A 23,582-nucleotide genomic window follows, 5' to 3' on the forward strand; every position below is an offset into this window, starting at 1 on the left:
ATATAGTGGTGAGTAGATAATGATTGCATTTTAATGTTAACATTTAAGTCCCGGTTTGGTTTGTTTTTATTTTCTATAACATGTTTTGCAATCGTTTTAAACTCAAATCACTGATTATACGCGGACACCCTATCAAACCAATATATATGCAGGCTTGTCTTCATCAGTGTGGTTGCTCAGTTGTGGAAACATACACTCAATAACAAACCACTACAATTTTTTTGGAGTAAAAATATAAATCACTTTATGATGAATAGTTCGCTCTTTAGACATGCTGGGACCAAAATATAGAACTAGAATAAGTAGGCTACAGGTGGTTGTACTGAATAAAGACATGTAGGTTTAATGGCAACTAACCAAACTTCATCCGGTGATCATGATCTTGAGATGTTAATAAGAGCCAGGAAACATTTGGACTCTTTAATAAATTAGTATACTTATCAGCATTACTGCTTCCATCAGGATTAGGTAAACCCAAAGACTGCTGTTGGTGTCAATAGATGAGGACATGAGCAGATTATCTACCTACTTGCACAATATGTTATAAACACTGTGCATTTCCTTTTAAGTGAAGGCCTTCTGGAGACTTGAGAAGCAGAATACCCCTCAAGACAAAAAGCTTGTTATGCAACATGTTGAAGGAGGCAGCCTAAAAGGCCTTGCCTAAAAAAGGATATCCCTGAAATGAGACCAGTCTGCACAACAGGACAAAAAGGTGAAATGGATCAGTTTAATTCTAAACCAAGCAAGATTTCAACAGCTATTCATTCAGACTAGGGCCAAAACACAACAGACTAATTTCCAGAAAGAGTAAAACTATAATTTTCCCCCTCCAATTACTCGATGGCCACTGATACTTTTGTCATTGAAGAAGCAACACAAACACTGCACACAGCATCTTATCAGAGCAGGGAGATGCAGAGAAAAAGGGGGATATATATATATATATATATATCAGATTCCCAACATTCAAGTAGTGCAGAGGGTCAGACGCCAGCAGACTGCAGCACCAAAGCCCCTTTTCAAACTCAGTGTCACAACTGAGATGCAGACGATTAACAAAAGAGAAAAATAAATTTTAAAAAAACCTGGGAATTTCTGGAAATTTATCTGAGACAGTACTACAGAAAGGTTTTTCTGACAGAACTAAGATACACTTCACATCATGTTATTACAAAAATATTAATCTTATTCAACTCAAAGCAAACGTAAGGAGCATGACAGGAGTACAAATGTGGTGCTTAAAATTAAACATGCAAACTGAAGTTCAATATCTTAAATCCAATGAAAGTCATGTTTTCAGGTTTGACTAAAACATTTGAGGCAATGAGACTATTCAGCATAAATGTTATCAAGCAGTTAATTTGGTAACCAAGTAGGATGACAAAGTATTGTAGAACAGCAGTACAAGTGGCCAGGAGCATCTTTTGTATGCACACAAGGATCTTTGTACTAATGTGAATTTAAAAACAGGAAAAATAACTAAGTTACACAAGTTTACAAATTGAGTTGACAGCCTTTCAGTAATTCAGAGAAGGCTTCACAATATCAAGGATCAATAAAAAATAAAGCACTGGTTATATTTTTTTCTGTGAGCACACACACAGAATTGCTCTATATAACATCAGTCCATTGGATACAATAGAACAATGTGCTGCAGCGTTGAAACTCTTCCGGGAGGATGGTTCTTCTTTCGCAGACTTAATTCTGGGGTGGTGGAGGTGGGGGGGCAGGAGGCATGCCGAAGGGTGGCATGCCTGGTACCCCCATCCCCATCATGACAAAGTTGGAAGGGTCCATGGGTGGTGGGGGTGGTGGTGGTGCATACATCATGCTGGTTGAGCCGGGAGGTGGCGGAGGGGGAGGAGGAGGGGCACCAGGGGGCAACGGTGGCTGGACGCCAGGGGGAGGCGGCACCATGGATGGGGTACCCATTGGTGGTGGGGGCTGGGCTCCCGAGACTGCAGGCTGCTGGGGCTGCTGCCATGGAGGCAGGGTGCCAGTGCCAGGGCTGGACGTAGTGGTGGTATCTGAAGGGAGAAATAGAGTTTAACTCTTTACTGACATCGGTAACGTTTATTCCCCCAAAGAACTTCTGTCAATCAGATCATCTGGCTCCAGAAGGAGCAGCCAGTATGGTTGCTTCAGACATTATAAAGTCCAGAGAAGCCTTAGGGATTGGCATACGTAATCGCCGATCGATGAATTGATCATTAAGAATTTCGTCGATGACATTATTTATTCATCGATGAAAACGATTGCATGTTCGCTATGTGGCAGTAGGTCGGAATATCCGAGTTGCCCTGAACGCAGCACAGCTAGGATGTTAGCAGCTCGAGGAAGCAGCCCGAAGCTAGCCTCCGCTGCCCCCCGGCTACATGTCAGCACACGGACCCTCAGTCCACGGGAAAGGGAGGGCGTGAAAACAACCGGACTGAGACGTCGAGAACCGTCAAATCCAGCTAGCTCTCAGCGAATAGCTGCTGCTCTCTCATCGGGGCTTACCAGTGCAGCAGCGCATATTTTCAAGTGTAACCATTGAACTGATCCCGTTTAACTGCCACAAGAGTTCATCTTGTAATAAAGATCTCAATGAGGAAACGCGCTGTGTTTTTTCTATTTTCACTGCATTTTAATATAGCCTATAGTGAATTTTAATATAAAAATATTAATGATTTATCGAAAATCAATCGTTTATTCTCCCAATGATCGAATAAAACAAATTAATCGAATGCCCATTCCTAGTAAGAACACAGCAGGAGATGCTTCATAGGATTCACCCTGAGCGAGTGATGAGGTTTATAGCACGTGACAGACACACACACACAAGAATAAAAACGTTCTGCAGAATTGTACTGTTGTGAATGCGTCTGAGCAGAGAATCTCCTGCTGCGTTGTACATGTGTGAAAGGCAAACGCTGGAGAAAGTCCAGACTGAAATTCGCCAGAGATCCTCCAGAGCTGTTCGAAATGTTCGAAATCGGCATATGTGATGTTAAGTTGTTACCAGAGTCAGATGACCTGAACTTTTTTGATGACCAAACTGCATTTATTCAGATTTCAAAATGTATTAATATAATTAGTCTTCTGACTGTACCACTGCTAAGCAATTTTATCAATCCCATTGTTAGGGCCATTTTAGCACTTCATGCTAAACACAGAACATTGTTTCCATTTCACTGTTTGATAAAGATTGTTTTGGCTTTTTTTTGGCGAAAACTATTATACCATATATAATAGACAAAACAATGCAACATACATTTTGCCATTCCACAGTTGAGTATACAGTAGTGTTTATATTGATAAGTGTATGACGGACGGGTTTTTTATCAAGTTTTTGTGGGTTCTTACTCTGTTGCCAGGGCAGCGGTGTACTGGTTGCCATGCTGCTGGTTGGAGGGGGAGGTGGAGCCTGCTGTTGCCACGGCGGCAGTGGACCAGAAGGCGGGGGAGGTGGCTGGTTGCTCGGGGGAGGAGGTGGAGGGGGCATCATACCCATTGGAGGAGGCAGCAGACCTATGGAGGGGTAAAAACAGTGTTGTTATGGTCCCAAAGGTTGTTTGCTTTCTTGCCAATTTGAATGATCTTCATTCATCAAGCCACATTGAGGAGCTTGTAAATAACTAGATTACTCTTCTGGGCATTTTAAGACTATCAAGGACCTGGAAATCTCAACAGTGATGTCTTAAAAATCATTTAACATCTGCCAACTAAAAACGCTCTTACCCATAGGGTGTCCATGAGGTCCTGGACCCTGGCCCATGGGGGGAGGAGGAGGCTGCATCCAGGGGGGAGGCAGACCGTTGGGGTTGGGGGGTAGAGGGGGACCTCCCATGTTGGGCATGGGTGGAGGGTAGTTGTGGTGTCCTCCATGCCCACTGTGTCCTCCGTGTCCTCCGTGCCCACTGTGTCCTCCGTGCCCACCATGTCCTCCGTGCCCTCCGTGCATGCCATGGTAGTTCCTGTTCTCAGACGGGCCAGAGTTCATCCAAGGAGGCCGGTTCTGCTGCACGCACACACACACACACACACACAAACACATATCATTAGGTCACAAAATAAACTGTTCTGTGGAAACCACAGCATGGAATCAAATGAGTCACAAACTTACCGGAGGTGGCTGGTTGTTGTTGGGGCCTGAGGATCGAGGTCCCCCCCCCTGGTTGTTGGAGTGTCCCCCTCCAGATGTGGGGACTGGGGCCTCCCCCAGCTCAGCCATTAGGGACAGGTACTCCTTGTCCATACGAGCCTTGTCCTGGGCCGACTGAGGAGGCTCACCACCTGTTGCTCTGTGGGCAGCAAATGTGCTAAACGGGGCAAAACAGCAAACATCGTTACAAAAACATAACTCATAACCAAACTGGACTTTTTCTCCACGTTTTGAGGCTTGTTTAAGGGATCACCTGGTGTATTTGCAGTCAGAGGAGATGTGGCCAGCTCCACCACACTTGGTACAGAGGGTGGTGTTGGTAATGCTGCGTGGCTCGGCATTTTGCCAAGGACGAAGGATCCTAAAGAAACAGAGACAATCATCACTGGTGGTCTGTAGCCTACACAAAGCAGAGTTGACTTTGCCCATAACTTAGTATTTTCCCCTACTTCCACATCCATCACCAATGATCTGATCACTGAAATGTACATGCGGATCCACCACTGTGAGACATGTTCACTGACCTGTTGTCGTCTTCCCTCAGTGTGCCATTGAGTCTGGCAAGCTCTCTCAGCTGCATCTTTCGTAGGTCATTCTGATCCTCAGGTGTCTCGATGCCTTGCTTCAGGATGTTGCGTATCTGTAAATTTTTCACTATTAGCAATACATATTATACGTGTCATAAGGCATGTTCCATGTATAGAGATAAATTCAGATATGTTCACACGTGTGAAGCACTGAACAAAGATGGATCATTGAAAGGGAACAATATAATCCGCACACTGGTGTTATCTAACCTGCTCCACAGCTTTCTTGACATTCTCCATTGTGTTTGCAGTGACCAGGGCATGCAGAGGCTCATCCTCCCCTGGTAGCATCTGTCCGTCCTTTCGGCCAACCTTCCCCTCCTTTACAGAACCTTTACCACGGATCATGATCTTGGCACAGCACTCCTTCTCAATGTTCTTCAGTGTGTTACCACTGGTGAAGCAAAAGGGAAACTTGGTCATTAGCTAGCTTGTTTATATTCTATAAAACATGCATGGTGATAGCATTATTAAGTCCAACTTACCGTGGCCCAATTAGCAGACCAACAAAGTTGATTTCAGGGTATTCATCCTGGGGAATCATAACTTTGTCATTGACTCTGGTGGCTGGAGGTCTGCAAGAAATAGATACAAGATCAGCATATACTAAGATTACTTAAATACTTTCAGTACAGGTCACAGATAGAGTAGGGCTGTACATTTTCCCCAAATATCAAGATAGACAAAATTTGACTGGACACAATTTGTTCAAATGTATTCAATCCAACTCCCAACCTCCCTTAAACTGCTGCTAACATTTGAGACCACAGATTTACTGTGAGGCTGTCATATAATGCCGACAAACAGTCTCGCTGTTGAACATTACTTTTCTGGTACGGTATAGAAGCCAAAATGCGTCCACACACCACTCCTCCAATGCTCTGGTATCATGACGGTCTGCTTAGGACTTCTTTTCTAGCTAGTATCCTCCATTTTCCTGACGAGGTAATATTACTGTCCTACATGACTGATAAATCAAGAGGGTGTACAGTAGGTCAGACTGACAGTGATCGCCATTTGCTGGATAAGGATAAACTACTTCAGCTGGTCTGATGCGTTTCGAGACTTTAAATATTGAAGTCGAACAGGTCATACAGGTTACAGGTTTCCTCGATGTTTGTGTTCCCCAAAAAAAGTGACAGCCCTAATAAACATTGATCTGATTAAAACCAGATACTGGTTTAAAAAGGTTGTCGCCAATGGTTGTATTCTATTTAATTAAAACTGACTGTTATGATAGCAGAAAGCTGAAAATGTTTATAAAACACAGATAAATCTTACTTGTAGTCTGCAGGAGGCTTGAAGTCAGGGTTGAGTCCAACCATCTCAGTGATGAGGGAGTGGCGCTCTTCCTCGATCTTCTTCCTTGTGCGATACTCACGGGTGTTTAACCTCTTGCCCTCGCTGTTATATATGGGCTCCGGAGAGGGAGACCTGAAAACGGCAGACAAAAGACAGGAAATACAACATCAATACCTTTCTAGAATTGGAGCTCTGCAGGTTAACCATTACACTCTTCCTACAGCTAACTAAAGCTTTAGAAATTTAAATTCTTCAGTAGCAATTTCTAATCAACAGGTAATGATATATCTGAGAAATTATGTTAAATTTAAATAGACATTTTCGGAAATTTGGATCTACTGAGATAAATCTCAGAAAGAATGACTGACTAAGGGCCAGTGCAAGAGCAAACTAAAAGGAAAATAAAATTATATGGGAACTCTGCACTGACGTTTCAAAGGGTAGAGTTCATTAATTTATACAATTCAGGGTAAAACGGGGGCAACCAAAGCTGTATAGCGGTAATTAACCCAAAACAGTGTAGGGGCATCAACCACACAGAAAAAACGAAAAACAAATGAATGGCCATAACTAAACCTGCATACAGGATTGTTGGCCTATAAGAAAGGAAAGCTGGAGGTAAGAAAAAGGAACCAAAGCAAAATTCGCAATCCTAAGCAGAAACGCTGTCTTTGAGAGTTGCTTGGTGTTGACGTTGCGGAAGAGGTCCGTACCTCCCCTTGGATGCTGAAAACCTGTGTTGCGGCGTTAAGGAGGCTCTGTGCTTGAAAAAGGGTTAGGTTGACGTGGGGTAATTTGGGTTAGAGAAAAGGAATTAAGATTAGATATCCACCTTTTCCTATGCTCTCCCACCTGAGAGCCACATTTGTGTCCATGTGACGTGAAGAGGGGAAAAAAACGTTTTTCCTTTTATGCTTCAAACTTCCAACAGTGACAACCTGAAACACCCCCAGTTGGTTCTGTCACATTAGATTGGGGAGTGATTTATAAGAGTGCTGCAGCTCTGCAATCGACTTTTTGGTTGCTGTGGAAATGTCTGATTATGATGAGGAACACTATGCAGTGTACAGACGGCAGGGACTCTAGCTAACAAAGGTCAATGTCACACACTCATGAGAGCAAGCCATTTCCTGTGGGAACAGATCCTTATGGAAACTATGTTATAAGCTATTGCGTCTCCGGCACCCCAAAAGTCCAGACTGAAAACTGGCACACGCCCCCCACTTTTCCTTCCCCCTGGGTGGAAATGTTAAGCCCTGTTACGAGAGAACTAGTTATCAGTATTGAAAAACCTATTGATCACTGATATAGCACAGTGAAGGCCACAAGTCATCACTGTCAAAATTATATAATTTCCAATGTGCAAGTCAGGAAAAGCTAAAAAACTTGATGAGTCTGAATTATGAAATTAAATTAATTATATTCAAAGAGCCAATTCTATTTCAACTTCGAAAATTTTTACACCGGATGATGTCATTAAAACAATTTAAGTAGCGTGTTAACCCAAGCCTGTTTCAGAGGAAAACCTTAATACATTGTACATGTATTCATTCATAGGTTCACACAGAACTCTACATCAGACAATCAAGCAGTGGTTTGAACCTTCATGCAGTAAAAACTGGGAGGCTAAATTTGAAGCAACAACTCCACTGACCTGTCGAGTTAAATAGCAAATAGTCCACTATGAAAGGTGCAAATATTTAAGACTTGTTTTTTTTTTGCCTTTACCTAAAACACACCTAAACTCAACTCACATTGATCTACCTAGAGTGGGTTCCCAAAGCATTCATAGTCTACTCCTTTCTATTTGGAATACCATCGCCAGCAAAACTATTTTCACCTAATGTATTTGGCTTTCAAATACATAAGATTCTAACTTTGCTTGACTGTGGTTTAACATAGATCTCACCAAACTGTAAACATTTATCTGACAAATCAATAAAAGTAAGAGACCACTCAACTCAAGGTCAACTTGCTAGCTTTTGAAAGCTTTAAAATTGGAACTCACCATCTTCTTCAGGAGATGGTAGTTTCTATGATCCTCTTCCTCCTCTGAGGAAGACGAGATTTTACTAAAACCTCCCAAAAAGCCAGAAAGTGAACCCGTCATTAAGTGTTTCTTTAGGTCAACTACTTCTGCCACAGTCAAGGAGAAATTCATGTTTAATTTTAAAATACAATATTTCTGTTCATATAAAGTACTTAAAAAAGGCAGAAGAGCTACATTTTAACAGCAAATTATAATTCTGCCCATTTCAATTTAATATATATAGAAACAAAAACTAATTCATGGAGTGAAAATTTCAGATTTTTGGTGTGTTTTTTTTTTTTTTTTTTTTTTTAAAATTGTACACTGCCTGGAGTAAAACACAGACCAATTGGTCAGTTAATTATGATCTAGTATCTGAAACTATTGCAGTTTAATCAAACAGTCTTGAAGGTTATAATGATAATGTTTTGTTGAAACCGTTACTGACAGGCTTTTAAAAGTATATAATCGTTCTGCAGGCTGCAGTTCTGGTGCTGTTCACAACACAGCTGTCTAATTAGTGTCCAAATGTTGCACTTGTATTTTCAGAAAATCGAAATTTTGATTCAAGCCTTATTAAAAATTACAGACACTGATATCAGTCCCAGTATATGTAGAAAGATGTCTGCTTACTAGTGAGTGACTCATTAATTTACCTAATAAAGATAATAATGTAGATCAATTCTCCTCTAGCATTAGGTTTTGGCTAAGAGCATTAACTTAACATTTTAAACAACACTGCCCTTCAATTAGAAGATAGCTAATTAAACTAACTACAAGCTTATTACTATACAATTTGTGATTTAGACTAACAACCACATATATACAGAAAATCAACATTTTTCTTCCAAAAGTCAAGAAGGTAGAGAAAATGTTACTGTGCGAGGGTTTAATCGTTTTCCGACCTGTCCTCAGGGTTAACAGGGATTCCCAGGTCTCCTGTACGCAGTTTACGAGTCAGGTCTTCAATCTGCAGTTGGACTGGAAGAATTCAGGTTAGGAAAGAAAAACAAGGATGGAGAGAAATGTGGTTACCACAACAACATCAGGGAGACAACGCTCTACACATGAGAGCACTGTCCCATTTATTACTAAGGTAAAACAACAAATGGTGAGTCTGTTTAGAAAAACAAAGGGAGAGCAAATGAACATCTCATAAGACTAAGGCATTTCTGAAGACATGAGGCTTTTACCCAATACGTTCTAGAGGTAGATTTACCCAATACGTTCTAGAGGTAGATTTACATTAGCACAAACAGGACTAACCTTTTCTCAGACAATGAATAAACATGGCAACATGTCAGTAAAGGACTAGACTGTGATTCCTAAAAATGCCTTTACCATTTTTAAAACCGGATGAGGTTTTTTTCCAAGGAGACGGAGCTTCAGATACTGTAGTATATTGTGTTAAGAGGCTTTGGCATTTTAAGGACACAGCTGGTCTAAAAAATATATAAATCACTGATTGGTCTATTTTTTCCCCAAGTTTCAATAAGAAAACGGGTGATGACCGTCGCTCTTGGCACTCCATAGATCTAATACTGAGGGGCTGCAGTGACAAAGAAACAATTCTTAAATATTGAAGGCAGTGAAAAAATAAATCAATCTGTCATCTCATGCACATCATGAAAATTGTATTGAAAATAACCCCCAAACAGAGATTAACTGATCACTGCAATGATTACTCTGGATTAAAGAGATGAATATGGGGTTTGTGAATCGTGGCTAACAGAAATTGCATCTTCAAATGTTTCCCTTGGATCATTTTAGGGTGTCTACTACATGAGCAAAGGAAACGATAAATATGACAAGGAGAGGTGGGCACAGATGAATGTTTACATACCAAGGAAGTACAACCATTACCAATGAGTGAACATCAATAACAAAGTCAGTTATTGACAAAAGGTTTCATTTGCTTCAGAACACCCAGCTGAGGGCCTGTGAAGACAGTGTGTTGGTGCTACACTGCTGCTGAAAGGCATATGTAGTACAAAACTGGAATCATATGATCCCCTTTTTAGTTTTTTTTAACAGGCCAAACTAAGAAAACAATGACAGTGTTTCTCAATTTGATATGCCCACTAAACCAACTGGTTGAATAGTTTAAATATGATGGACTGTTTTGCCATTGAAGCAGCATTGCTCACACTTGGACCAATATAAACAGAAGCATACTTTGGCATGTTAGAACATTATGAGGAACCTCTCCATGCACAGGAACATTACTGATGATGTGTAAAGGGATCAGGCAAGACATGTAACAGTGACCTGCAGTTCAGGACAGATATCAGCAAGCAGTGGTGTTTAATCATCTATGTCAAACTCCTCTTGCTAATGGGTGCCCGATGGTATGCAAACTGTAAGTACACCACAACAGAACCAATTTACCTAGGTTAAAAGAGACATAAGCTTAATTGCCACCTTACATCAAGTTATAATCACTATGCATCAGAAGCTATTGCTTCATCTCAACAGTTGGAGCAGAATTAGACACTTCACTTTTGGTGTAACACAGAAATGTTACAGTGATTAGATGAAAAGTGTAATTCAAAGTTGCTAATTCATCTTGTTGGTGCCTTTAAAGAGTTCTAGCTGTTGGGAACGCAGCAAACAGCACAGACGTGTAACATTAACACTGTTATGCATCAAGTAAGAAAACTACAACCTCAAACAGATGCAATTGATGAGACATAACAAAATTGCATTTTAAATCAATTCAGTGACATTTTTTAACAAGAGATAATTAATAAACATTTACCTATATATGCTCTCTCCTGATCCCGGGTCAATCCAGGTGGAATAACAGTGGGCATGCCTGGTATGACCGTCTTCTGGTCAGGCGTCTCGCTGCTCCAACGACTCTTCTTCCTGGATTTCTTACCGAAATCTACCGAGAAACGGGGGATTTAGTGCATATTGGTTGCACCTTCGACGCACGTTACAGGATGAACGTCAATTGAAGCCCCAATTGACATGACCTTGCAAAACAGCGGAGTTGACAAGCGATGAGCAGTAACGATCCATAAAGCTGGGCTCAACATATTATCCTTTAAATTTGAACGAAACAGCAGAGTGGAGTCGTCAAGGATTATATTACTCATTAAACATGTAACTTACATCTCAGCTCTGTATTAACTTCCTCATGATACAAGAAAAGTTGAACTGCAGCCATGTGGCTAGCTGAGCCTTTGATTTGAGTTCAATGTGACACATGTTATCATGATAAAAAAAATCTCTAAAATCAACAAACTAACGTTCATGTTGCACTTATATTAATTTATCGATTTACATTGGCAGTCTTCTCCATTTCGTGCAGGGAATGACGCGGGGCCTCTGATGTCAGGCCATGTTAGTTAGCTACAATAGCTGGCTAGCTAGCTAGCTAGCATTAACCCATGCCGCATCAAGCGCTTGTTGTGTTCGCGGGATAATGCGTTGGTCGTTGATTTACCTGGGCTTACTAGTCCGGCCCCCGGCGGTGGTTGTGGAGCCTGGGTCGAAAACCCTGGCGCCGGGCTGAACTGGTGTGGCTGTGGAAAAGTTGCGACAGGCATCGGAGGCTGGAAAGCTTGTATCGCAGGGAAGGATGCGGGTGGCCCCGGTACAGGCATCAGCCCGTTCCCCGAACCAGGCCCAGCGTCAAATCCTCGTTTAGCGCCGATACTGGGGTGCAACTTCCCTAAGGGAGTCGCATTTGCTCCCGTGGCCATTTTCAAAAAAACTGCAAAGTTTCTGTAAAACGTCAGTCGACTCAGGTATAAATTGGTTTAAAGTGGAAGAATATCTTACGGAGCATCCGCCGTAGACACTACTCACAATTCTTCAATCAAAATGGCGCCGAACAGAAAACCACAAAGGATGAACCGCTGTAGAATAAAAGCATTCCTATTGGCCAGGCTAAGACACTCCCCTGGATCCTCATTATCTATGTTGATTGGCTGATTCGGCTATCAATGTTATAACTGACACGTAGTCGTGACGCCATATCCGACCTGCGTTTGCTTGTGATTGACGAAACAGGCAGAAAAAGAAAATCATCCACGACACAACAAATCTACGACTCCTTAAAAATCTCCAAGAAAAACTCTATTTACAATGAAGAAGTGTAATTATAAATGTCATTACCAAACAAAAGAAGTCCGAGTCTTTTTTTATTTTGATAAAATTAAATTCCTTTAAAATACATGACTTTAGATGTTTTGTTTTTACCAGTGTTTGGAGTTGGGTCTTTTTTGTTTATAGATTTGGAATTATATAGTCAATAATTACTGCTCAAATAACTGAACGCTAAATAAAATAACATAAACACGGTGTTTTAATAACAAGAACTGTTACTGAATCTAACTGAGATACTTTTCAATGAGAACATAATAATACATCATATTTATATAGGGCTTTCAAAGTCGCTGTACACATGGAGAACATGCACTTCACTTTTTACTTTACCATAAATGCTGCCACCTTTAACTGATATTTACTACATATCTTGTGCATTTACATTATATTTCTTTCAATGATCCATTTTTGCATTATTCCCATTTGCACAACTCTCATCCTATAAACCGTGTGCCCTTTAAAAGCATACTGTGTTTTACTATCTCAATGTTGTTTACATGTTCTGTATACTTAAGATAAATTGAATTATACCGCCTATGTCCTGTACATAGCAGAACTGCCCATAAAGATGACTTACATCAGATACATTAATTTGTAAAGTACCTATTTTCTGTAAATATTTCAGCTTATCTGGTCAGAATTATCTTTTTACATTAAAAAGAAAACCATGTCTTTACATTGTCAGAGAGCGTATACATAATACAATTTTGGAGAATGGGATTTAACCAAACAACAATATCTGCCAGTAGGACTGCCTAGTGTCTGGCTGTGGCTGAAGGGGTGCAGCAGTCGTCTTCTCACCAGAAGGTGGGCATGTCTGCAGATGGAATATGTTGATTCTATCAGCTGAATCAGAACTGTGATATTGTAGTTAAAAGTTAAAAGAACAGAGAGCAGATCATTTAGATTTAAAAAAGTGTCATGTGGAGATTGAATATCCCTGCAAGAGAACACACGACTACGTGTTCATTATTATTATCATGATTCTTACACACAACTTAACTTTACTTCATATAACCTGACACCAACTAAGCGTCCCTTGCTTGTGGTTGCGATCACTGAGCTAATCTTCCAATTTTAACTTTCTGTATCGAAATTCCAACTGATGAGCATTAGTTACATGGATCAGTATACCGGATTATTCAGTACAACACACAAACGACTCACAGTCTTTAAACAGATTTTAATTTTGACCCAATAGTTAGAAATCAAGACAGACAGCACAAGGAACTGAGGTCATTTCTCATGGAACTAAAACATATGTTTAAAGCTTGAAGCCTCATATTTATCACAGCACTGAAAATAAATTGTATACAAGTGATTTGACTACTAAAAAACAAGACCAAAATGCAGCTTGGAAAGTTCTTCAACATCATTTCACAAATAAGTTTCATATTACCCAACTATAAAAGTATAATAATTTTTCATTTTTGTGCAGGTCCATATTTGTACAGGTTTGACATTTAACTCCCACCCCTCCCATTGAACAATGTAGGTGATGAGGCATAAGGTATTGAGATTTATTTAGCAATTGCTTTATATATGCAGTAACAATGTCAACTTACATCAATACAAATGAGTAGACAGAAATACACAAGATGCTGCTGTAAATAATTCATAAAATGTTATAAACATAACCCTAAGACTCACCTCTAAAACATGCACCATGCATTAATTTGATGTGTTTTTATTAAATGAATGAATCATAAATATTGTATGAACATACAACTACTATCCCTGGGGGGGGGGTTGCTCTTACAGAATGGATGGATCAACCAGGTTGCAGAAAAACTCAGTCTCTGCACTTTCACATTAAACTACGCCATTTCAGAACTGCACCAATATCACAACATGTAAATAGGAAGATGAACGGAAGTCAACTGAGCATTAGTTGCTCAACATTTTGTAGCATTAGCTGGAATGAGATCACAGCGTAATGTGAGTGCATTCAACCATTTCCACTGAATTCTAGCTGTTGGAAAATTGGAATGCTTTATTGTCACCTTGTCCACACTACCAACACGTGTCAAATATGCAGGGCTGACTTTCCCCCTGATATTACCAATGAGACACGGTGTAACATTTAATTTTTAGTAATTCCAATTGCACTTGGGCTATCCTATCTTGATGTATGGGACACCGATTAGTATGCATATCTTGTCCGCTCAGCACCGGGATCCCGAGGATGTTCATAGGCGGTGCTTCTTGGGAGGGTCAGCACCGGGGAAAGGCGCGAACGATCAAATGCGTATCCATCTGCCTCAGCAGGCACTCTCCGTATCGGACTCCGGTCACGTGCATAGTATGAGGAGACTGGGGCTGGTGGAGGAGGGAGGGGAGGGCACTTGTATGGGTCAAGGCTAGAGGGGGGCAGACGGTCCCGAATAATAGCTATGGAGGCGGTTGATGGAGCAGGCAAGGGGACGGCGCCGCGTTCCTCGAAATAACTGCCTCCGTAAGAATTGGCCCTGTACTTTTCATAGTAGTCCACAACACCGTACAGATCCCTTTCCTCGTAAGGCGACCGTCGCATCGGGTAGGCTGGTACCGCGCCATAGAGTGAACCGTTGCTCCGGTATGCCACCTCGCTGCCATACATCCGAGCCATGCTATGATCAGCAGCAGCGCTTATGCCATAACCTGGGTGCGGCCCGTATCTCATTGCACTCTCATAGCCCGCACCCCTTCTGTACCCCGCCATTGTGCTTTGACCCGAACCCCGTGAAAAAGCATGTACAGGATCATAGCCGCCACCATAATCGGGTTCACCAGTGAAGTCTGGATGATAACCACTGTCGTGACCACGCCCGCCAAATCTCGAGGCATCGTATCCATCAGACTCTGGCTCTGAACCGTTTTTGAGGAGGCCATTTTGGTCTAGAGGGCACTCTTTGGACCAGTGGCCTTCCTGCCCGCAACGATAACAACCCGATCTGTCTCCCATTCCCGGCGCAGTACGCAGGCGGCTAGTCGAAAGCTTCACGCTCATCAGTTTGCCTTAAAAAGAAAAGACTCAATAAGGACTTATGCCTGCATTTATTCCAAATAATATATTTGACATTTCTTGTCTGGTATACAAAGTTCCCATAATCCGTCAGTCAAGGAAAAAATCTGCACTATACGCCAATGTAACAATAAAACATGGCCTATGATTGGTGATTGGTTAGACATTCCAGTTATTAAAGCTGAAATCCGTAACATTTCAAATTTTATTTGCATTCCGCAGTAAAAAACTGTATCTTCACGGATGTTCATTCATTAACAAGAACTGACCAAACCCTTTGAAATGATCTGCATTGTGAACTCATTTACAATGAACCAACACAATCTATTTGAAATAAAAATGATCTAAGCTGGTTGCTGCCAAAGGACGATCAACCAGTTATTAAATTCAAAACTGCACTCCCCTTTTCACCAGCACTGGGAATGTTTAATGGATGTGTCCAATAAAGACAAACAAATAGAAAAGATTAGAATTCTTGTTATTAGCTTTAGCAGTTTGAGTTTCCTGTACTCAGTAACTCAGATGATATCAGATTTTATGATCATTTAATGCAGAAAATCTTTCGTGCCACAGTACAACAAAAACGTCTGTATTATCACAGAAGAGTGCCAGGAAGCTTGAAATCCGAACTTCCTCATGATAACATTTTAATAAGTTGACAGTTTGTCAGCTCAAATGATCATTTCTGCATCTGCGTGACGCAGAAAATGTCATTTGAGCCATAATCTGTCCACGTTTCAGAGAGCACCGAATCAATGACCGCACCGAGAAACACATGCATGTTGACCATATGAAATATAAACAGTTTTGGTGTACATCCTGTCCTTACTGGATGCAGCTGAGTTTTGATTGGTTAAAAGACAGAGATAGTTTCTTCCTTCTAGTATAAAACTGACCGGCGGTGGAAATCATAAATTGCAGTAAGTGTCTATTTGTGTTTATCTACAATGTACTAAGCAGACGGATATTACCAACGACATTACGGATACCAGCTTTAAAATGAGAAGTATTTGGGTCAGCATTACTTTCTTCAGCTTACCAATATCCCTTCATCTTTCTCTTTGTACTCACCTGAAGCACATCCACAACTTACCTGTCAATTCACAAGAACATGATTAAATATTCTATATACTATATATATGTGATAAAGGGAAAGGTCCCCATTAAGCCCGGCCCAAGAGTTCACCTTTAAAAGCTGTGTTGTCTAAATGATTAATGGCCTCCATGGCATCCTCCATTTGCTCCATGTGAACAAATGCATAGTTTTTTACTATGTCACACTCCACCACGGAACCAAACTCTTCAAACTTAGCCCTCAGCTCCTGGTTGGTACAAGCGATGTTGCCAACGTGTAGTTTGGTGGATCCTTTTATATTGCCACGGCTCAACTCTACATTCATGGGCTGGCCATTTAGCTCATAATGGTGGAGGTTGCGGATTGCCTCTTCTGCCTCCGATTTGTTATCCATGTGCACGAAGCCAAAGTTCTTGACGATGGTACATTCCGAAATCTTGCCGTACTGGGAGAAGAGAGAACGTAGCTCATCTGATGTGGTGTCAGCGGACAAGTTCCCAATGAATATTTTCACCATTTTGGAGCTGCCAGGTCACTAAGGAAGGAGAGGAAATCAAGATTATTGGAAACACAAGTCTGCTGAGGCAATCAAGAGATGGATCAGTTAATTTAGGCCTAAAATATTAATAATGATGTGTTAAAAGTTTATACCTCGATTAACATTTATTCATGGACGATTCTGCAAATTGCATTGAAACGATCACAACCATAATATGTTGTGTGATTTAATGAAACCTGCTAACAATGGATATCCACTAAACAGTGACAATATCCACAGTCATTTATATTTTGAGGGAGAAAAAAACCCACTGAATCATAGATAATTTGACTTAGGGTTTAAAATCTATGTGACAAGCTCTGTCTTACCATATGTGTATGTAAAGTTAATTGAAATAAATAGAATTTGGAGAGGTGTGCACATGCATTGAGAAAACAATTAAAAAAGTGATGCATGCTTAAACAAATGCACAAAGTTGAACATTTACTGTGTTTGAAGCCAGTAAACTTGTCTACACATACATATGGTTGACAAGTGTAATTTCCAATATTCCATGCCCCAGTTAGTACATACCTTGTTTACAATTGGTTATAAACCAGGAATGGAGAATGTATATAAACAAATATATTTGGATATAGCTGCATTTAAACTGCAGGTACCTGCATTTCTCCCCCTGCTAAACTGGGTTTACCTGTACACACATCTAGCAGCTCCAAATAACTGGGGCAAATTAGCCAACGGTGAATGGTATTAAATGTGTAGTTGATTTGGATCGGACTGACACTGGTTAGCATGGATGGAGACAAGTGATTCATTGACCCCTGTACCGAGTACCTTAAATGCAAAGGCAACAACTTTTTAACAACAAATCCTCACTTGTCTTTGGCCTCAAACGGAACAATCTGCAGACGTGTGCTACTTTGTTGAATAGTGCTCATGTCCCTAGTGGCATATGTAGAGCCAGATACGCGTTAACCCTAAGTATCTGTGATCACTGTACACAGACGATCACGCACCTATCGCCTGCACGTTGTCAATTGACAGGACGAGCAGCTCGCTTCTATTAGCCGCAGCGAGCTAACCAAGTCGGTTCACTAAGCGCATTTGGCGCAGAAGTCTACATCCCTGCTTCACTCGATCTAGTTACGTAACATGCACCCCCACGTCTAATGTGCTTACGCCCATTGTACATCTCTGCGTTAGCTTATCACGTATGAATGAAAGAGGCCAAGTTCATTCTACCTCCCCTTCCAAACTAAAACGCTCTGGCTAACTCTCGTAGCAAAGCTAGCGTTTTGTGTTGCATTCATTTCGCGGTGCCATATGTCCTACCTTCAGCAGCTGCACTGTGTGTTGAGACCCTCGCAGGATGAAATGGCGACTGCTGCTTCACCCAGTGACGAATGCTACGTTACATTAGCGGCTCGTGACCAGGCAGACACAGTGCTACACACAGAGCTGCGGCTAACTGTTAGCTCCTCTGCGGAGGAAGCACACCCAGGTGCCCGCAAAGCCATGGTCGTGGGCACGTACCTTCAGTGTTACTACTCTGTAATAATTGGTTGTAAGAAATAAAACGCCTCTGAAGAACCAGTTGTTTCTATAGAGGGCAAATTTATACTCCACATGTCATCAAATCCCCATTCTTGTCTCTAGCTGGAGTGAATGTGACATCTGTTACATGGAGTTTGTTATTTTTGGCAGATTATCACTGTCACATCTGCAATAATTCAGGGAATGTGCCAGTAAAACCTGTGATTGCTTGAAATTAAGTTTAAATTCTTGCCCTCATGTCTATTGAGTAGTTATAGCCTTAGATTTATTTACACGATAATACAAAAAAGCCTTAAAAAAAATGTATGTTTTACAAGGTTTTCTTCATTTCGCAGACAATTGTGACCGGTGGCTTGCGGCTGATTAGATTGTACTTTGTGGAGTTAGGTTTCTTTTGTTTTTTGTTTTGGCCTGGGCTCCCCCTGGGTAAGAATACTTTGATGCTGCGCTCCTACCCTAGATGGGAGCATAACAAGCATAATACTTATTACAGTACATGTTCTGCGATGGGTATTAATTCTTTCTGGTTTGAAGCAATTTTCCATGTGGTTAACACTGAAAACCCACATCAGAGCACTACTGCTTGTGGCATCATTTTTAATGACTTACATTAATGTCAGCAAACATGGGTTTCCACTTGTGTAAATTATAATATTGAAATTGTGAAACAAACGCATCCACATTTCCCATGGAGCTGAATTTAACACGGAGAAAATTAAGTTGTAAAACTATGATCTTCATGACAAAAAACTCCAAATGATTGAACGTGCAAGCGCAGTCCTGCTTCACCTACAACCAAAGTTAGACAAAACTAAACATGGTTTCAAAAACACAAAAACAAAAATGTCCAAAATTAGACCAAATTTATTTTGGCTTTATTAAAAATCATACTCAGTTTAGTTTTTTTTTGTGTATGCTGGTACTTCCACAGCTAGTAAGAAAAATACATACTCCAAAGCCATCTATATTCAAAACTTACAAAGGCACCCTTAACAAAGAAAGTACCTCATGACTTGTACAGCCCAAGCCCTGCCTCACATTTCTGTATCTGCTTTAGCTTTAATACGTATACAACACACATCCACCCCACACTGAAACCCTACCTTTGATGGGGTGTGTATTATTTTCAGTGGGAAGAAAACTGTTAATTTGATGCACAATGCCTGTCAGCCAATATTCTGGTTTGGTTTGACCATTTTTATTTCTTTTTTATATATATATATATGTATATTTTATGAACACATTGCAACTCTGAAAAAATGAGAGGCTGGAATGTTTGAGATTATTTTTTCTTACCTTCAATTTGTTCACTCAGCACCTTTCCCAAATAGTCAGTGATATTATGTTTCCTAAATTAACACAAAGCCAAGTCAGTTACATGGATATAGATTCAATGATCTGTTGTCTTCTTCAGTGTGAATCACTCTCCGTTCATTTTCTACAGAGTTTGGTTGTACACCCCAAACCAGGGAGATTTCGGTGTTTCACCCTCTCAGGGGAAAACTACTGGTTTTAGCTGTCAGAGAGTACGAACCAGATTAAGATTATTCTATACAAATTTTCCTCTTTATCCACAACCATATAATTGACTTGGATCAAATGAGACGTGTGCTGAGGGGTAAGATGAGGCTATACTGCACCACAAGCAAATGATACATAATACTACATGGGTTAACCTGATTCCCAATTGGAAAATAAAGTCAAATGTTTACATATTAAAAAAGGAACAAAAGCACTTCAGCTGGATTTATAGTCAATGCAAATAGTTAAAAGGAGTTCAATGTGTCGACTTACTGAATAAAGAGACTTCTTCCATGGGATTGCTGAGTTTATGTTCATTAATCTTTACAGAGGGTCCATCTTTAACTTCCATATTGTTGTCTTCCCCATCTACATCAGAATCAGCAAGATGTGGGGAAAAAACTCAATCCCACAGCCAATCGCAATTCTTGCTGTTCCCACATGGTTTCTTCAACCCTGCCGTATTTTATTTTTTCAGAAGATTCACACCAACTGTAGTGTAGCCAATTGTGTAATCTTATAGACTATGTGTATGGCACAGCTTCTTTACATGGAGGTATAAATCCAGCTTTCTTTAAGTGAAAAACAAAATCCAAGCAATTCACATTTGCTCAATTAAACAATTTGCAAAGCGTGAGGAACAAACACGGTTAAGAAAAAAAAGACATGGCTAAAAACTGAGCTGAAAAACTGCAGAACAAGTGAAAAAAATATTGTTTTATACAACATAAATGTTTAACAGTGCAGTTTTCTAATCACCATCATCCTTATTGAAAACAGAATATGTGAATGTGACTGGAAGGACAATTCAGCTGCAGGCAACTGGCCTCTCAGTTGCCCTGAAGATGCCAACACAATTTCCAAACTTTCCGCATCTCATATGCTTAGCTGCACATTGCGCAGATAGATGGAATCATGTAGATCGAAGATATTACGGCAAAAGAAAAGTCCCGCAGTTCACAAATAGACCTACAAAGAGAGCAAAGCAATCCCCTTTCAGAAAGGGGTGTTAATCCCTAAATATTTGCAGCACAGCCTCAAAGGGTTCAGCCTCTAACAAATTAGACAGATCCCAGTGCAAACCGAGCAGAAATGTTTTTACATAAAAATGTCCCCTTATCATTAAATCAAATAATCTGTCTTGGATGTTTACTATGCAGCTCACCTTGGCACCATGGCTTTAGTAAGGCGCGTAACGTGGCGCATAATGATCCTTGGGTCGCGGAGTAGCGTAGGGGCTCCTGGAGGACACCGGTGACAGCCGTGTGCGCTCATAGGTGTAGCCGGCCGCAGAGACGGGTACTCGTCCGATCGGGTTGCGGTCTTGTGCATAGTAAGCGGCAGCTGAAGCGGCCGCTACAGGTGGAGGCGGTGGCCGACGGTCGTACGGATCGACACCGGAGGAGAGCTTTGAAAGGGAGGAAGGGGGGGGTGGGGGAGGGGGGAGATAAGACAGGCGACGATCCTCGAAATAGCTTGAGCCATAAGGCCGAGCTCTGTACTTCTCATAATAGTCAACACTGCTATAAAGACGGTCACGATCATAAGGTGATGGCCGGTCAGCATAGGAGCCTGCTGGCCTGCCTCCATATCTATCCCCCAGCTCAGAGCCATAGCCACTGAGCCTGCGAGGGGGTGGAGGGATACCACCCGCATAACTACCCTGACTATACTCAGAGCCACCCATGTAATCAGCTCCTGGAGGTGGGGCCATTCCGTAGCTGCCCCTGCCATAACCTGGGGGACCGCGTGGGGGGGCCCGGCCGCTGTGACCTCTCTCGTCATCACCGTGGCTATCGCTCCGACCGTTTGGACAGTCTTTCGACCAGTGACCATGTTTCCCGCAGACATAGCAGCCGGTATGTTCTCCCATTCCCGGGGCAGTGCGAAGCCGACTGGTGGACAGCTGTACGCTCATCAGCTTGCCTTGTAGGGAGAGAGAAGAAACGCATGAGACCGTAGGATTCTGATACGAAAAGGCTCTTACCGTCTATAAAACACGTTAAATTCATTTGACCGGCAATCCCTGGGCGAAGCGAAATAACCTTCAGTGCCATGTGCAGATGATTATATTCACCAGTCACTGGTGCCAAAGTTACAAGAGATTACTTTCAGTCCACCTGCAATGAAGGCAAAGTTTATCCAAACTTTCTCTCTCTGTGTAAATGAAATGAGCTAGAGGATTTTACTAGGCCTGAGAGCTCTACAGCGACAGAACAGCATCCAAATTTGAATCTAAAGACAGTAAAGACAACAAATGTTCTGCTGCCCGAGAGTTCACCTTTAAAGGCTGTGTTGTCCATCTTACTGATGGCATCCATGGCATCCTCCACTCGCTCCATGTGAATAAATGCATAGTCCTTCACTATGTCACATTCCACCACTGAGCCAAAATCTTCAAACTTTGCCCGCAGAACATCACAAGTGATTCCTTCGCCAAGGTTACTGACGTGCAGCTTGGTGGTGGACTTGGGCCTCCCTTTGCTCATCTCCACGTTCATACGCCAGCCATGCAACTGGTGTTGGTGGAGGTTCTGAATGGCCACCTCTGCTTCCGAGATGTTGTTCATATGAACGAACCCATAATTTTTGACGATGTCACATTCCGCAACTTTGCCGTACTTCTCGAAGAGTTCGCGCAGCTCCTCGGGTGTGGTGTTGCAGGCAAGATTGCCGATAAAAATCTTCACCATGATGAAGTTTGCGGTGTCCTGGTGGATTCAAAATGATATGTCAGTCACAAGGGAATAACCACAACCAATAATTAGTAGTTACATTGCACAGTTTCTATACTGCATGTTCATTTTGGATTGTGTACTTTATGGGGCTGGTGATCGGCAGAGCAAAATATATAGTTGCTGTTATTACACCTTCCTTAATAGAGAAAACTGGATTGGAATATACTGTAATGCACTTTTTCGACCATAACATTATAACAGATTAGAGACAGAATTGGTTAGAAGGCTGTTTCCTTAGATTTCATATGTTTTGCTTGTTACTGAGATAAGCTAAGTGCTGTCCATTCGTATGCAACTTCATAACATGTATTTTTACATTGGCTAAGTAAATCATTATCTCTCTGACGTTAGCAAGCGTAGCGTAAACATGGCTAAGCTAGCGACTTGTACCAGCTAGCTTAGCCATATTGTGCGCTGTTAAGAGTTTTCGTTGTGTTTGACATTGCTTAGAAAAATAAACTCATCTGATCTCACTGTTCGTTAAATTAAGTAAACAGTGCTCACTTCGCACTGCGTCAGTATGTCAGTGTAATGGCGCTCTGATAGAGATGCATGTATTCAGGAAGCTACTACGTTAGCTAGCTTGCTAACAAGTTACGGGCAAACATCCGCCCTCCAGTTCAGCCCATATGTTTACCGAGAACATCTATAAAAGCGTCACAGTGAACGTCACATATATCAACTTCCTCGAGTATATATAACCGTTTTTAATAAGCATAAATCTCTATCTCACCAGTAAACCGACGTAGGCCTCGACACAAATGAATGAAAGTGAAATGGCGTTGTTGCAGATGGTTCTTCTTCCCTTTTTTCTAGATTTATGCTGTAGGCTACCAGCGTCGAGGGTCCTCTACCGCCACCACGTGTTGGAGTCATTCAGCCCCTACACAATGATAAATAACTAAAACTTTTCAAATGTAGTCCACAAACAATTTGGAACTTAAATGAAGATATTGTTTTACGAATAAGGAACACGTGCAGCTAGATACATGTCACAAAGGCGACAG

The 23,582-nt window shown here is 41.3% G+C and overlaps 3 protein-coding genes across 6 annotated transcripts; all 3 read right to left on the reverse strand.

The window, feature by feature from the left end:
* Window positions 1–710: 710 nt before the first annotated feature.
* sf1 (splicing factor 1) lies at window positions 711–11,928 on the reverse strand. 2 transcript variants are annotated; one of them, XM_053416058.1, is made up of 12 exons: window positions 11,520–11,928; window positions 10,827–10,955; window positions 8,974–9,049; window positions 6,019–6,171; window positions 5,223–5,312; window positions 4,948–5,131; window positions 4,675–4,790; window positions 4,404–4,511; window positions 4,112–4,307; window positions 3,727–4,003; window positions 3,352–3,516; window positions 711–2,030 (listed from the first exon to the last, which is right to left on the reverse strand). In XM_053416058.1, the coding sequence occupies exons 1-12, from the start codon at window positions 11,776–11,778 to the stop codon at window positions 1,702–1,704; spliced, it is 2,082 nt and encodes a 693-aa protein (XP_053272033.1). In that variant the 5' UTR covers window positions 11,779–11,928; the 3' UTR covers window positions 711–1,701. The 2 variants fall into 2 exon arrangements, with proteins under 2 accessions (XP_053272033.1, XP_053272032.1); XM_053416057.1 differs by having other exon boundaries at window positions 3,727–4,006.
* Window positions 11,929–13,352: 1,424 nt separating this feature from the next.
* LOC128430100 (RNA-binding protein 4.1) lies at window positions 13,353–18,450 on the reverse strand. Of its 3 annotated transcripts, none has more exons than XM_053416062.1 (3): window positions 18,095–18,450; window positions 16,375–16,798; window positions 13,353–15,181 (listed from the first exon to the last, which is right to left on the reverse strand). In XM_053416062.1, the coding sequence occupies exons 2-3, from the start codon at window positions 16,778–16,780 to the stop codon at window positions 14,328–14,330; spliced, it is 1,260 nt and encodes a 419-aa protein (XP_053272037.1). In that variant the 5' UTR covers window positions 16,781–16,798; window positions 18,095–18,450; the 3' UTR covers window positions 13,353–14,327. The 3 variants fall into 3 exon arrangements, with proteins under 3 accessions (XP_053272037.1, XP_053272038.1, XP_053272039.1); XM_053416063.1 differs by lacking the exon at window positions 13,353–15,181 and adding an exon at window positions 15,191–16,281 and having other exon boundaries at window positions 18,095–18,429; XM_053416064.1 differs by lacking the exon at window positions 13,353–15,181 and having other exon boundaries at window positions 15,191–16,798; window positions 18,095–18,424.
* A 712-nt stretch (window positions 18,451–19,162) lies between these two features.
* On the reverse strand, window positions 19,163–23,582 carry LOC128430101 (RNA-binding protein 4.1). Its single transcript, XM_053416066.1, has 3 exons — window positions 23,309–23,582; window positions 22,119–22,548; window positions 19,163–21,763 (listed from the first exon to the last, which is right to left on the reverse strand). The coding sequence occupies exons 2-3, from the start codon at window positions 22,528–22,530 to the stop codon at window positions 21,018–21,020; spliced, it is 1,158 nt and encodes a 385-aa protein (XP_053272041.1). The 5' UTR covers window positions 22,531–22,548; window positions 23,309–23,582; the 3' UTR covers window positions 19,163–21,017.

Source organism: Pleuronectes platessa, chromosome 23 (assembly GCF_947347685.1).
Source record: "Pleuronectes platessa chromosome 23, fPlePla1.1, whole genome shotgun sequence".
NCBI lineage: Eukaryota > Metazoa > Chordata > Actinopteri > Pleuronectiformes > Pleuronectidae > Pleuronectes > Pleuronectes platessa.